The sequence below is a fragment of the Palaemon carinicauda genome, chromosome 3 (assembly GCF_036898095.1).
Source record: "Palaemon carinicauda isolate YSFRI2023 chromosome 3, ASM3689809v2, whole genome shotgun sequence".
NCBI lineage: Eukaryota > Metazoa > Arthropoda > Malacostraca > Decapoda > Palaemonidae > Palaemon > Palaemon carinicauda.
This window is the reverse complement of record NC_090727.1, coordinates 132,871,299-132,886,981: the sequence shown is the minus strand read 5'-3', so window position 1 is coordinate 132,886,981 and position 15,683 is coordinate 132,871,299. Positions and strand designations below refer to the sequence as shown.

At 39.2% G+C, this 15,683-nt stretch overlaps 1 protein-coding gene across 1 annotated transcript; it reads left to right on the top strand.

The window, feature by feature from the left end:
• The first annotated feature begins 4,814 nt into the window (after positions 1-4,814).
• On the top strand, positions 4,815-15,513 carry LOC137634179 (uncharacterized). Its single transcript, XM_068366450.1, has 13 exons — positions 4,815-5,108; positions 10,020-10,485; positions 11,231-11,398; positions 11,578-11,691; positions 12,033-12,146; positions 12,380-12,493; positions 13,126-13,404; positions 13,720-13,841; positions 14,077-14,197; positions 14,482-14,622; positions 14,802-14,969; positions 15,095-15,208; positions 15,359-15,513. Exons 1-13 carry the CDS (start codon positions 4,815-4,817, stop codon positions 15,511-15,513), a joined length of 2,370 nt encoding a protein of 789 aa, XP_068222551.1.
• Positions 15,514-15,683: the final 170 nt, after the last annotated feature.

Genomic DNA, 15,683 nt, shown 5'->3' with positions numbered 1-15,683 from the left:
AAAACAAAATTTATATCTTGCTGATTTTTGTAGTCTAAATAATCGTGTAGTTAGCATTCCTAAAGAAATGAGATAAGAGAACAATTTTGAATAATAATTAACGAATATAACTACATAAACTTTTAGTATAATGTATAAACGTGAGGTTATTTAGTCTAATATGAAGAAAAATCTAATATATTATGAGAAATCAAACATTGAGATAGAATTTTGACTATTTCGTACAACCAATGTAATCTTGATTAAGAGCCACGTCAAATAGAGATTCGGAATACGTGTCGACACCAAATAATAAGATCTCTCTCTCTCTCTCTCTCTCTCTCTCTCTCTCTCTCTCTCTCTCTCTCTCATGTCCACAGATATAAATAAAAACAATATCCATGGATTGTTGAATAAAGAAAATACCCTTTTCATTTTCTTTGTTGATACGCGATAAAATGCTAATATGAATAGTGTCTGAAATCAAATATCATTTGCCTTCATTATGTATAATAACTATGAGTAAAAGTCATGGAGGAAAGAATATATTGTCATTAACCATATACTTCTAAATTTCCTTCTGACATATATTCCTAAGCCTAAGTAGAGTGCGAAAAAGATAGCGATTAGGGGAGAGAACTGTGTCGCCTAAACTCAGATTACAGCAGTTTGAAACATATACAACGTATTCCTGAATGCATATATATATAAATTTTAAAACTAATACCTTTGCGAATTAGGTTGAATCCAATTAAAGACATACATGACTCTAAGAAAGGGATATAGAGAATTTGAGGCATTTACATGGGCATTTTAATTTATTTTTCCTCGACTAAATATGTTTGCCTGTGTAAATAAACATTGCGATTATAATTCCCGTAATATGACGACATTAAAGCACCGCCTACCTGTATATGTGGTAAAATCTCATTGGCTGAGAGCACTTGCAATAACTCCGAGTGGTGTGGATGTCGCTGATTGGCTAGGCTTGTATCTTGCAAGCATTGGTCTCAGCAAAAGTTGCATAAAAAGAGGTAAGTTTTGTCTGACGTCACAGAAGACCAGTTTCGGTAAGCACCCATGATCCTGGGACCTTTTTCATTTTTCTTGGACGGCCAATATGACTTCATGTTTATGTCGTGATTAAAAGGTTTCACAGGCAAGTTCCTAGATCTGAAATGTCCAGGCCCAGGAACTCTAGAAGGAATCTCCCTATTTAAGCAGGATAAAGTCGAGAGGGCTGGTGAGTGTTGGAGGAAATCCACTACGGATTCTCTCCTTCACAGCGCTTTGATGACCAGGCCCTATGGGAAGGCTTCTCTTCTTCCCAAGTAACAGCTGCAGCCCACCAATCCCTCGACAAGTAGACCAGAAGGGTCCTCAAAAAAGGTGTCTAAGCAGCCAAATCGTGACTGAGATCGTGTATCTCGAGATAGTGTGCGTAAATCTCGTGAACATGAGCTTAAATCTCGTGATCGTAAATCTCGTGAACATGAGCTTAAATCTCGTGATCGTAAATTTCGTGAACATGAGATTAAATCTCGTGATCGTATAATTCGTAATCTTAAACTCTTTATTAGAACGTCTCCGGAAAGAAGAACGCCGAGATCGTGATAACCTTCGCTCTTGTGAGCGTTTAGCCCTAGAGTTATGACATCTTCGTGAAGAATAGCGTTGAGATCGTGATAACCTTTGACCTCTTATGTTAACATCGGATTGTCGCGAACGACATCCTGACTGACCAGAAAGAAGAGGTGTTGAGTCTCGCCCCTGCGATCTTGGAACAGAATAAATTCTTTTCTCATCATTGGATTGTCGCGAACGACATCACAAGGGTGACCAACCAGGAAGACGAGTCGCTGAGTCTTGTTCCTGCAATCGTTGATCAGAAGAAAATCCAATCTCATCATTGGAGTGTTGCGAACGACATTCTGACCGACCAGGAAGAGGAGGTGAAGAGTCTCGCCCCTGTGATCATCATTGGATTGTCGAGAACGACATCCTGACTGACCAGGAAGACGAGGTGATGAGTCTCATCCCTACGATCGATGATCAGATGAAGTACTGTCCACCTGGAGACCGTCTGCAGCAGCAGTAGGAAGGTTAGCCTGCGGGCTGGAAACATTCCTAAAGGGAGAAAATATGGTCTGTAAATTAGGAGACGACGATGCCACAGGATGGCGTAAAAGGCTTGCATCAGCAGGAGGTAGTCCGGAGGGTGAAAGGAGAACCTCGCAAATGCCCAGGGCGATGTTAGCAACAGGTGAAAAATCCCCAAGGACGGCCAAGCCTGCAAAACGTCTTAAATAAAGAAGAGCATATTAGCGACAGAAGGAGAAGTTATTTCTCTAGGGGAAGCGATAACCCCCCCCCCCCCAAGTCCCTGAGATCGGCCAGGGGTTAAGGGGACTGCGCTCCTACACGGTCATCTTCCGGAGAAAGACTGTCAAGGAAGAGCTTCGGAAAGAGGTGCAGGAGAGTGCAAAAAAAAAAAAAAGAGGAAACTCGCTTTCGCTTCGCCTCTGAGTTAGAACCTGAGAGAGTGTGACCGCGCCTAGCACTCCTCATCCTGCGTCACTCCCTACATTCGTCGGAACTCCACTGACAACATGAAGCCCGCAAGGGCAACCCTGGAAACCAGGGCATGATCGCATGGGAGCGTCAATGAAGAAGCACAATTCACTGAAAAAGAGAAAATCAACATAAAATGACCGTGAACAACAATGTTTGTCAATGTCTATGGCAAGTTTCACCACTCCGTGAGTATATATACAGGTAGCTGGTACCACTAGCCACCCCCTACCCAGGTCACACCAAAAAGTTTAATTGGCTACCTTCCAGCTTTGCTAAAAGATATATCCATATGTAAATAATTCCAGTTTGGATTAGTTATGGAAAAATACAAATTATCTACGAATTTGTCATAAATGTGTGTGGAACTTATGTTTTGGAGTTTGGGGTTTGGGTTTATATATATTGTGTCATCACTGCTCACGCAACCATAATTCAGTCACTGACTTATTGGTAATGGTTAATTACATATGTATTGTGTTCGGTCAATTAGATATTTTTTATTGTTAATCACTTTGATTTTTCCATTTCCTGCATAACTCTCATAATACTTAAAAACAAATGTTAATGGTAAGCCAAAATGATAATTAAACTAAAATTTGATTCTGCACAGATAAATCTTATAACAGATTCTAAATACTTAACTAATTTAAATGAGTAAGCGAAAACTTACTTGTTTGAAGTTGAATAAAACATGGAAATGAACAGCATAATAATTGTTTAATAATAAAACCAAGGAATCATATGCTTCTGAAATATAATAATTAGATGTAATAAATAATCATGAAGGGATGAAGTGAAAATGATTTAACGTGAACTTAGACATTCAGTGATTGCATACAGCAATGGTAACAAGGAAACCTGAGGTTTTTAGGTAACAAGATAGTTACAGGTAACAGGAGGCTGGGGACCAGTCATCGATCTCTCAACTCTGAACAAGTTTATCCTACAAACTCCTTTCAGGATGGAGATGGTAGACACTCATTCAAGCAGCAAGGCCTCAGGATCTCATAGACGCATACTTCCAGATCCCAATCCATCCGTCTTCAAGGAAGTATCTCCGGATCATACAGGCAATACCAGTTCAAAGTGCTGTGCTTTGGCCTTTCAACAACTCCTCAGTTCTTCAAGAGAGTGTTTGCCCTGAGCTCACAGAATCGGCATTCGTCTCCTTCGATACCTCGACGATTGGCTGAGTCTAGCAAACTTGATGGAGATCCTTCTTCAACACCGAGACAGTCGACTCGCGTTTTGTCAGGACCCGAGGATCATGATAAATCACGAGAAGTCCTCATTGCTTCCCTCTCAAATACTGGTATACCTGGGTTTGTTAATAAACACCAAGCTTCAGAAAGTCTCCATCAGACGACAGAGTGCACAGACTGAGGAAGTGGCAAGCCCCTTCCTCAGATGAGAAGAGCTTTCAGCCCAGTAGTGGTTGTGTCTCCTAGGTCACCTAGTATCCCTGGTCCATCTAGTTCCCAACAGTCGTCTCAAGATTCGATCTCTCTAGTGGCAACTGATTTTCAGGTGGAGCCAACATACCGGCTACCCGTATACTATTGTTCCCATGAGACAGGAGCAGAGGGTGGACCTTCATTGGTGGGTAACAGAAGAGAACCTCCGAAGAGGGACAGACCTCGTCTCTCCCCCGGAATTGATTATCTATACAGGTGCATCAAAAGAAGGGTTGTGGGCCCAGATGCTGCACCACACGGGCTATGGTCCGAGGCCGAAAGGTACTAATACATAAATCTCTTGAGAGATGAGAGCAGCCTTTCTAGCTCTTCAACAGTTCCTGGCAGATCACTCTGTGGTATTGATGAGTAACAACACCACAGTAGTGACGTACATAAACAAACAAGGTGGTATCATTTTGCAGCTCCTATGCTATCTAGCCGTAGAGAGACTAAGATGGACAGAACAACATTCGATATCCCTATCAGCTCGCTTCATTTCAGGCAAGAGGAATGTGCTCGCAGACAATCTGAGCAGAGTGACTCAGATAGTGGGCTCTGAATGGTCTTTGAATCATCTGATAGCCAACAAAGTCCTGACTTTAGGGGTTTTCCCGACTGTGCAGCTGTTCGTGACGTCCCTGAACTTCAGGGTCCCACTTTACTGCTCCCCAGTCCTGGACCCTCAGGCTCTCTGGCAAGATGCACTCCAACAACGGTGGGACAACATCGACGTGTACGTCTTTGCCGTTCTGTCTAATGAGAAGGGTGCTCAACAAAACCAGAGTATCCAACAACCTATTCATGATGCTCATAGCTCTGCTATGGTATCACACAATATGGTTCCCGTACCTTCTGCCCCCTCCTGATAGAGCTCCCGAGGGACCTCCCTTCACGACCAGATCTACTCAGACAACCACACGTGAACAACTTTCACCAAGCAGTAACTTCTCTTCGTCTTCATGCCTGGAGACTATCCAGCATCTCTTCTCTCAGAAAGGCTTTTTGCAACGAGTTGGATGTCTGGGTACCTGCAAAGATCCTCTGCAACAGTATACCAGGCAAAGTGGACAGTCTTCCTTAGTTAGTGTCATGGAAGGGGTATCTCTCTTTCAATGCTGCTATTCCAGTAATAGAGGATTGAAGATCAGCAGAAAAAAGACAGAGTATTTGAGATTGAAAAATGGGGAGAATGGGGAAGCTAGTTTACAAGGAGAGAGATTAGAAAGAGTTGAAAATTTCAAGTATTTAGGATCAACAGTTGCAGAGGATGGTGATCTGGGGGCAGAAATAAACCACAGAATACAAGCAGGATGGAGGAATTGGAAAAAAGTGCGTGGACTCCTATGTGACAGGAAAATAGGGTAACGTTAAGTTCAAAGGTAAACTACACAAAACAATTGTGAGACCGGCAATGATGTATGGAGCGGAGATGTTGGCAATAAAGAAGGCAGATGAGAAGAAACTGGGTGTGGCAGAGATGAGATTGTTAAGATGGATCTGTGGGGTGACAAGAAGAGATAAGATACGGAATGAGGTAATTAGGGGTACCACAGGAGTTAGAGAACTATCAGATAAGATCCAAGAAAGTAGACTGAGGTGGTATGGTCATGTCATGAGAAGAGATGATCAGTATATTGGGAGGAGAGTGATGGAAATGGAGTATAGGGATCGAAAAGGAGAGGGAGACCAAAACGAAGGTGGATGGACTGTATTAAGGATGACCTTCGATCAAAGGGATTAACCGGTAATAAAGTGTGGGACAGAGGTAGATGGAGAACGCTGGCCAGAAACATCGACCCCACATAGAAGTGGGAAAAGATGCAGACAAAGAAGAAGAAGAAGGGAAGTTCCTTGTATACCTTCAGGAGGAAAAGTTCCTCTCGGTCTTAAAAGCTTGTTTGGATTAGAGATTTCAACTCCTAAACTTTGTAGAGGCTCTCTTACCATGGACTGACAATTGTATGTCACAGGATGGTAACCTTTCAAATTCCACGGTTTATAGAGTTCAGTCATTGCCTCGTAGACCTGCTGTGGCGACAGGTTTACTTTGGGGTATTTATCCTTTACAAAGAACTTAAATCTGTTAAAGGGCATCAACCATTCTTTTTTTTAGTCTGGTATATTTAACCCTTCAATGTATCGCTCCCTGGACTCCCATTCAAATTTCACGCCAATATGCATTTTATGCAACAGACGGCACATAGGGTGAAGCGGGTCCGGTAAATTTATGTCAAGATACCTCTCTAGCACGACAATTTTTCAGGATCCCGGGACGTCGTTCTTTTCCTCCCATTCTTCATCATGCTTCCGAAGCTCATCTTGAATATCTGGTGGTGGTTGTGAGAAGGGTAGATTTAAGAAAGGGGAGGATTCTGGTGGATTTATAAAAGGGGAGGATTCTGTTGGATTTATAAAAGGGGAGGATTCTGTTGGATTTAAAAAAAAAGGGGAGGATTCTGGTGGATTTAACCCTGGATAGGTACGGTGGGTCGTTTGCGACCCCGAGCGTCAAAAAAAAACAGGTTTTTCTCACGTGACTCACCCCTGTGACTGAATTTGTGGGTGATCGACCTGCAGGAGGTGTCTCCCCTACACGCTCTAGTAGTGTCCAGATGTGCATTGCTGTAGCTGTACTCCTTCCCCGATTTCTGAGACGCGTCGGGGTCGTTCGCGTCCGAGTTTACCCTTCTGAGGTAGTTTGCATAATTATCAAAGTTATTACGTATTATGAAATTGTCGTAGAATGGTGCAACTTGTATAGGTTATCAGTTGTGGAAAGTCTTGGTGGATTGTTTGGCTACCATGTGCATGTTTTTTTTTTTAGTTAAAATGTCGTTCATCACCACGAGGACCATTTTACCGCGAGTGCCCCTTTTTCATTTTTTTTCATTTTTTTGCCAAGTCATTTTTCCGTAAGATATTGCCAAATAGTGTCGTAAAACTTTTGCTTGTTTAGTGTTGGAAAGTGTGTCTAGATGATCTGGCTACCCATGCATGACTTTGTTTTTGTCAGATACGACGTAGTTATTGGTATATTGGGTATTTAACTGCGGTTACCAATTTCTGTTTTTTTTTCAATATTTGTAAAAATTACTACGTAGTAAGGAATTGCCGTATATTATTCATTTTTTTTTCATGTTTATGTGTTAGAAAGTGTGCCTTGATGGTTGGGCTAACACGTGCATGTCTTTTTTTTTATCTGAGATGTCGTATATTAGAATGTCGGGCATTTTACCGCGAGTGTCCCTTTTTAATTTTTTTTAATTTTTTTGCCAAGTCATTTTTCCGTAAGATATTACGAAATAGTGTCGTAAAACTTTTGCTTTTTTAATGTTGGAAAGTGTGTCTAGATGATCTGGCTACCCATGCGTGATTTTGTTTTTGTCAGATACGACGTAGTTATTGGTATATTGGGTATTTAACTGCGGTTGCCAATTTCTGTTTTTTTTTCAATATTTGTAAAAATTTACTACGTAGTAAGGAATTGCCGTATATTATTGATTTTTTTTTCATGTTTATGTGTTTGAAAGTGTGCCTTGATGGTTGGGCTAACACGTGCATGTCTTTTTTTTTTATCTGAGATGCCGTATATTAGAATGTTGGGTATTTTTCCGCGAGTGCCCCTTTTTATTTGTTTTGCATTTTTTTGCTTAGTCATGTTACCGTAAGGAATTGGCAAGTAGTGTCGCAAAACTTATATTTTTATAGTGTTGGAAAGTGTTTCTAGATGATCTGGCTACCCATGCCTATTTTTTTTTTAGCCAGATATGGCGTATATATAAGTATGTGTTCGATTTTCCTGTGATTGCCATTTTTTCGTTTTTTCCCATTTCTTTCAAAATTACTACGTACTAAGGAACTATCACAGAGTAATATCTCATTTATATGTTTATTTGTCGGAAAATATGCCTTGAGGGTTTGCCTAGCACGTGGCTGAAATTTTTTTTTTCTGAAATGCCGTATATTAGAATGGCCATTTTTCCACGAGTGCCCCTTTTTATTTGTTTTGCATTTTTTTGCTTAGTCATGTTACCGTAAGGAATTGGCAAGTAGTGCCGCAAAACTTATATTTTTATAGTGTTGGAAAGTGTTTCTAGATGATCTGGCTACCCATGCCTATCTTTTTTTTAGCCAGATATGGCGTATATATAGGTATGTGTTCGATTTTCCGGTGATTGCCATTTTTTCGTTTTTTCCCAATTCTTTCAAAATTACTACGTACTAAGGAACTATCACAGAGTAATGATTCCTCTAGATGTTTATTTGTCGGAAAATTTTGTTTACTTTTTTTTTGATTGAATATCATCAAATTTTTTTAGCTAAAATATTGTTTTACATTTTTTTTTTCGATTTTATTTCCCTTCAAAAAAAATTTTTTGGGTCAGAATTTTAATTTTATAGGCGTAAAATAATCGATAATTATCCAGCAACCCACCATACAATTTTTATGCATATCCAATAATAATTAGATTAGTAAATAACACCTTGAAATTGACATACCCTTCCTACATTTCAAGTGGCAGATTAGGGAGTCTGAGTCAGTGTGGTTGGCGGCCATTTTGTGGACATATCCGAAGCGTAAGCTGCCCTATCTATATATATTCTTGTTCCCTATAGAATTTGTGATATTTTGGTATATTTTTACCTGCATAAATATCATATTATATATTAAATATATGTATTTTTTTACGAAATTTCCAAGTACTCAAAAAATTACCTTTAGATATGGCCCCTGATATAAATGTAATTTACAAAATAATGAAGATTTTTTTACATATTTCTATTTTAGGATAACATATGTTTATTCCCTAAAAAAATTAGCCACTTCCTATTTCATTTGGGTACCCAAAAAAATTCATGAAATTTGGACAATTTTTTTTGGCCAAAAAAAGTTACCCTTTTTTTCTCATTTCAGATCTTCACCTCCATGGGTCTGACTTCATCCAAAATACATCAAGATGTGTCCTAAACATTCAAGAATCAATTCCTAAAAGGATTTGTGTATATATGTATAAACTTTTTTATGAATTTTTATGTCAGGTCTTTTTTTTTTCTACTTAATTTTTTAAAATATTTATAATAAATAGTTTTTCTGCAGATGAGTAGTATTTATCTTTACAGTTGTTTTAAGCATTCATTGAAGTTTTTTTTGGCAAAAGAAAAAAGGAGGTTACTGCAAAAACTGATTTTTCAAGAATTTTTTTTGGCGTCGGGGTCGTTCGCGTCCGAGTATACCCTTAAAGGGGTGTCCGAGGACCGTACCTATCCAGGGTTAAAAAAGGGGAGGATTCTGTTGGATTTAAAAAAAGGGGAGGATTCTGGTGGATTTAAAAAAGGGGAGGATTCTCGTGGATTTAAAAAAGGGGAGGATTCTCGTGGATTTAAAAAAGGGGAGGATTCTGGTGGATTTAAGAAAGGGGAGGATTCTGGTGGATTTAAGAAAGGGGAGGATTCTGGTGGATTTAAAAAAGGGGAGGATTCTCGTGGATTTAAAAAAGGGGAGGATTCTCGTGGATTTAAAAAAGGAGGATTCTGGTGGATTTAAGAAAGGGGAGGATTCTGGTGGATTTAAGAAAGGGGAGGATTCTGGTGGATTTAAAAAAGGGGAGGATTCTGGCGGATTTAAAAAAGGGGGAGGATTCTGGTGGATTTAAAAAAGGGGAGGATTCTCGTGGATTTAAAAAAGGGGAGGATTCTGGTGGATTTAAGAAAGGGGAGTATTCTGGTCGATTTAAGAAGCGTCATTTGAGGGGATTAAATAAAGTGGAGAATTCTGGTGTATTTAAGAAGAGGGAGACTTCAAGTGATGAATGTCAGGAGGAAGAATAAATTGATGAATGTGAGAAGGAAAAATCTAGTGGTGAACGTGAGCAGGAAGAATAAAGTGATGAATGTGAGGAGGAAGAAACAAGCAATGAATGTGCTGAGGTAGAATCAAGTGATGAATGTGAGCAGAAAGAATCAAATGATGAATGTGAGCAGGAAGAATAAAGTGATGAATGTGAGGAGGAAGAATCTAGTGATGAATGTGAGAAGGGAGAATCTAGTGATGAATGTAAGGAAGAAGAATCAAGTGATGAATGTGAGGAGGAAGAATCTAGTGATGAATGTGAGGAGGAAGATTCAAGTGATGAATGTGAGAAGAAAGAATTAAGTGATGGATGTGAGGAGGAAGAATCTAGTGATGAATGTGAGGAGAAAGAATCAAGTGATGAATGGGAGGAGAAAGAATATAGTGATGAATGTGAGGAGAAGGAATCTAGTGATGAATGTGAGGAGGAAGAATCAAGTGATGAATGTGAGAAGAAAGAAGTAAGTGATGAATGTGAGGAAGAAGAATCTAGTGATGAATGTGAGGAGAAAGAATCTAGTGATGAATGTGAGGAGGAAGAATTTAGTGATGAATGTGAGAAAGAATCAAGTGATGAATGTGAGGAGAAAGAATCAAGTGATGAATGTGAGGAGGAAGAATCAAGTGATGAATGTGAGGAGGAAGAATCAAGTGATGAATGTGAGGAGGAAGAATCAAGTGATGAATGTGTGGGGGAAGAATCTAGTGATGAATGTGAGGAGAAAGAATCAAGTGATGAATGTGAGGAGGAAGAATTTGGTGATGAATGTGAGGAGGAAGAATCAAGTGATGAATGTGAGGAGAAAGATTCAAGTGATGAATGTGAGGAGAAAGAATCAAGTGATGAATGTGAGGAGGAAGAATTTGGTGATGAATGTGAGGAGGAAGAATCAAGTGATGAATGTGAGGAGAAAGAATCAAGTGATGAATGTGAGGAGGAAGAATCAAGTGATGAATGTGTGGGGGAAGAATCTAGTGATGAATGTGAGGAGAAAGAATCAAGTGATGAATGTGAGGAGGAAGAATTTGGTGATGAATGTGAGGAGGAAGAATCAAGTGATGAATGTGAGGAGAAAGAATCAAGTGATGAATGTGAGGAGGAAGAATCAAGTGATGAATGTGTGGGGGAAGAATCTAGTGATGAATGTGAGGAGAAAGAATCAAGTGATGAATGTGAGGAGAAGAATCTAGTGATGAATGTGAGGAGAAAGAATCAAGTGATGAATGTGAGGAGAAAGAATCAAGTGATGAATGTGAGGAGAAAGAATCAAGTGATGAATGTGAGGAGAAAGAATCAAGTGATGAATGTGAGGAGAAAGAATCAAGTGATGAATGTGAGGAGAAAGAATCAAGTATTGAATGTGAGGAGAATCAAGTGGTGAATGTGAGGAGCAAGAATCTAGTGATGAATGTGATGAGAAAGAATCAAGTGATGAATGTGAGGAGGAAGAATTTGGTGATGAATGTGAGGAAGAAGAATCAAGTTATGAATGTGAGGAGAAAGAATCAAGTGATGAATGTGAGGAGGAAGAATTTGGTAATGAATGTGAGGAGGAAGAATTTGGTGATGAATGTGAGGAGGAAGAATCAAGTGATGAATGTGAGGAGAAAGAATCAAGTGATGAATGTGAGGAGAAAGAATCAAGTGATGAATGTGAGGAGAAAGAATCAAGTGATTAATGTGAGTAGAAAGAATCAAGTATTGAATGTGAGGAGAATCAAGTGGTGAATGTGAGGAGCAAGAATCTAGTGATGAATGTGACGAGAAAGAATCAAGTGATGAATGTGAGGAGGAAGAATTTGGTGATGAATGTGAGGAGGAAGAATCAAGTGATGAATGTGAGGAGAAAGAATCAAGTGATGAATGTGAGGAGGAAGAATTTGGTAATGAATGTGAGGAGGAAGAATTTGGTGATGAATGTGAGGAGGAAGAATCAAGTGATGAATGTGAGGATAAAGAATCAAGTGATGAATGTGAGGAGGAAGAATCAAGTGATGAATGTGTGGGGGAAGAATCTAGTGATGAATGTGAGGAGAAAGAATCAAGTGATGAATGTGAGGAGAAAGAATCAAGTGATGAATGTGAGGAGAAAGAATCAAGTGATGAATGTGAGGAGAAAGAATCAAGTGATTAATGTGAGTAGAAAGAATCAAGTATTGAATGTGAGGAGAATCAAGTGGTGAATGTGAGGAGCAAGAATCTAGTGATGAATGTGACGAGAAAGAATCAAGTGATGAATGTGAGGAGGAAGAATTTGGTGATGAATGTGAGGAGGAAGAATCAAGTGATGAATGTGAGGAGAAAGAATCAAGTGATGAATGTGAGGAGGAAGAATTTGGTAATGAATGTGAGGAGGAAGAATTTGGTGATGAATGTGAGGAGGAAGAATCAAGTGATGAATGTGAGGAGAAAGAATCAAGTGATGAATGTGAGGAGAAAGAATCAAGTGATGAATGTGAGGAGAAAGAATCAAGTGATTAATGTGAGTAGAAAGAATCAAGTATTGAATGTGAGGAGAATCAAGTGGTGAATGTGAGGAGCAAGAATCTAGTGATGAATGTGACGAGAAAGAATCAAGTGATGAATGTGAGGAGGAAGAATTTGGTGATGAATGTGAGGAGGAAGAATCAAGTGATGAATGTGAGGAGAAAGAATCAAGTGATGAATGTGAGGAGGAAGAATTTGGTAATGAATGTGAGGAGGAAGAATTTGGTGATGAATGTGAGGAGGAAGAATCAAGTGATGAATGTGAGGAGAAAGAATCAAGTGATGAATGTGAGGAGGAAGAATCAAGTGATGAATGTGTGGGGGAAGAATCTAGTGATGAATGTGAGGAGAAAGAATCAAGTGATGAATGTGAGGAGGAAGAATCAAGTGATGAATGTGTGGGGGAAGAATCTAGTGATGAATGTGAGGAGAAAGAATCAAGTGATGAATGTGACGAGAAAGAATCAAGTGATGAATGTGAGGAGAAAGAATCAAGTGATGAATGTGAGGAGAATCAAGTGGTGAATGTGAGGAGCAAGAATCTAGTGATGAATGTGACGAGAAAGAATCAAGTGATGAATGTGAGGAGAAAGATTCAAGTGATGAATGTGAGGAGAAAGAATCAAGTGATGAATGTTAGGAGGAAGATTCTAGTGATGAATGTGAGGAGAAAAAATCAAATGATGAATGTGAGGAGGAAGAATCAAGTGATGAATATGAGGAGAAAGAATCAAGTGATGAATATGAGTAATCTAGTGATGAATGTGAGGCGAAAGAATCAATTGATGAATGTGAGGAGAAAGAATCAAGTGATGAATATGAGGAGAAAGAATCAAGTGATGAAGGGGAGGAGAAAGAATCTAGTGATGAATGGGAGGCGAAAGAATCAAGTGATGAATGTGAGGAGGAAGAATCAAGTGATGAATATGAGGAGGAAGAATCAAGTGATGAATATGAGGAGGAAGATTCAAGTGAGGAATGTGAGGAGGAAGAATCTAGCGATGAATGTGAGGCGGAAGAATCAAGTGATCAATATGAGGAGGAGGAATTAAGTGGTAAATGTTAGGAGGAAGTTGTAAGTGATGAATATGAGTAGGAAGTTGTAAGTGATGAATATGAGTAGGAAGAATCAAGTGATGAATTTGAGGAGGAAGGTGTAAATGATGAATTTGAGGAGGAAGAATCAATTGATGAATGTGAGGAGGAAGAATCAAGTGGTAAATGTGAGGAGGAAGAATCAATTGATTAATGTGAGGAGGAAGAATCAAGTGGTAAATGTGAGGAGGAAGAATCAATTGATGAATGTGAGAAGGAAAAATCTAGTGGTGAACGTGAGCAGGAAGAATAAAGTGATGAATGTGAGGAAGAAGAATCTAGTGATGAATGTGAGGAGAAAGAATCTAGTGATGAATGTGAGGAGGAAGAATTTAGTGATGAATGTGAGAAAGAATCAAGTGATGAATGTGAGGAGAAAGAATCAAGTGATGAATGTGTGGGGGAAGAATCTAGTGATGAATGTGAGAATCTAGTGATGAATGTGAGGAGAAAGAATCAAGTGATGAATGTGAGGAGGAAGAATCAAGTGATGAATGTGTGGGGGAAGAATCTAGTGATGAATGTGAGGAGAAAGAATCAAGTGATGAATGTGAGGAGGAAGAATTTGGTGATGAATGTGAGGAGGAAGAATCAAGTGATGTTAGGAGATAGAATCAAGTGATGAATGTTAGGAGAAAGAATCAAGTGATGAATGTGAGGAGGAAGAATTTGGTGATGAATATGAGGAGGAAGAATCAAGTGATGAATGTGAGGAGAAAGAATCAAGTGATGAATGTGAGGAGGAAGAATCAAGTGATGAATGTGTGGGGGAAGAATCTAGTGATGAATGTGAGGAGAAAGAATCAAGTGATGAATGTGAGGAAGAATCAAGTGAGGAATGTGAGGAGGAAGAATCAAGTGATGCATGTGAGGAGAAAGAATCAAGTGATGAATGTGAGGAGGAAGAATCAAGTGATGAATGTGTGGGGGAAGAATCTAGTGATGAATGTGAGGAGAAAGAATCAAGTGATGAATGTGAGGAGAAAGAATCAAGTGATTAATGTGAGGAGAAAGAATCAAGTAATGAATGTGAGGAGAATCAAGTGGTGAATGTGAGGAGCAAGAATCTAGTGGTGAATGTGAGGAGGAAGAATTTGGTGATGAATGTGAGGAGGAAGAATCAAGTGATGAATGTGAGGAGAAAGAATCAAGTGATGAATGTGAGGAGAAAGAATCAAGTAATGAATGTGAGGAGAATCAAGTGGTGAATGTGAGGAGCAAGAATCAAGTGATGAATGTGAGGAGGAAGAATTTGGTGATGAATGTGAGGAGGAAGAATCAAGTGATGAATGTGAGGAGAAAGAATCAAGTGATGAATGTGAGGAGAAAGAATAAAGTGATGAATGTGAGGAGGAAGAATTTGGTGATGAATGTGAGGAGGAAGAATCAAGTGATGAATGTGAGGAGAAAGAATCAAGTGATGAATGTGTGGGGGAAGAATTTAGTGATGAATGTGAAGAGAAAGAATCAAGTGATGAATGTGAGGAGGAAGAATCAAGTGATGAATGTGAGGAGAAAGAATCAAGTGATGAATGTGAGGAGGAAGAATCTAGTGATGAATGTGAGGAGAAAGAATCAAGTTATGAATGTGAGGAGAAAGAATCAAGTGATTAATGTGAGGAGAAAGAATCAAGTAATGAATGTGAGGAGAATCAAGTGGTGAATGTGAGGAGCAAGAATCTAGTGATGAATGTGACGAGAAAGAATCAAGTGATGAATGTGAGGAGAAAGATTCAAGTGATGAATGTGAGGAGAAAGAATCAAGTGATGAATGTTAGGAGGAAGATTCTAGTGATGAATGTGAGGAGAAAAAATCAAATGATGAATGTGAGGAGGAAGAATCAAGTGATGAATATGAGGAGAAAGAATCAAGTGATGAATATGAGTAATCTAGGGATGAATGTGAGGTGAAAGAATCAAGTGATGAATGTGAGGAGAAAGAATCAAGTGATGAATATGAGGAGAAAGAATCAAGTGATGAATGGGAGGAGAAAGAATCTAGTGATGAATGGGAGGCGAAAGAATCAAGTGATGAATGTGAGGAGATAAAATCAAGTGATGAATGTTAGGAGAAAAAATCAAGTGATGAATGTGAGGAGGAAGAATCAAGTGAGGAATGTTAGGAGGAAGAATCAAGTGATGAATATGAGGAGGAAGAATCAAGTGATGAATATGAGGAGGAAGATTCAAGTGATGAATGTGAGGAGGAAGAATCTAGCGATTAATGTGAAGCGGAAGA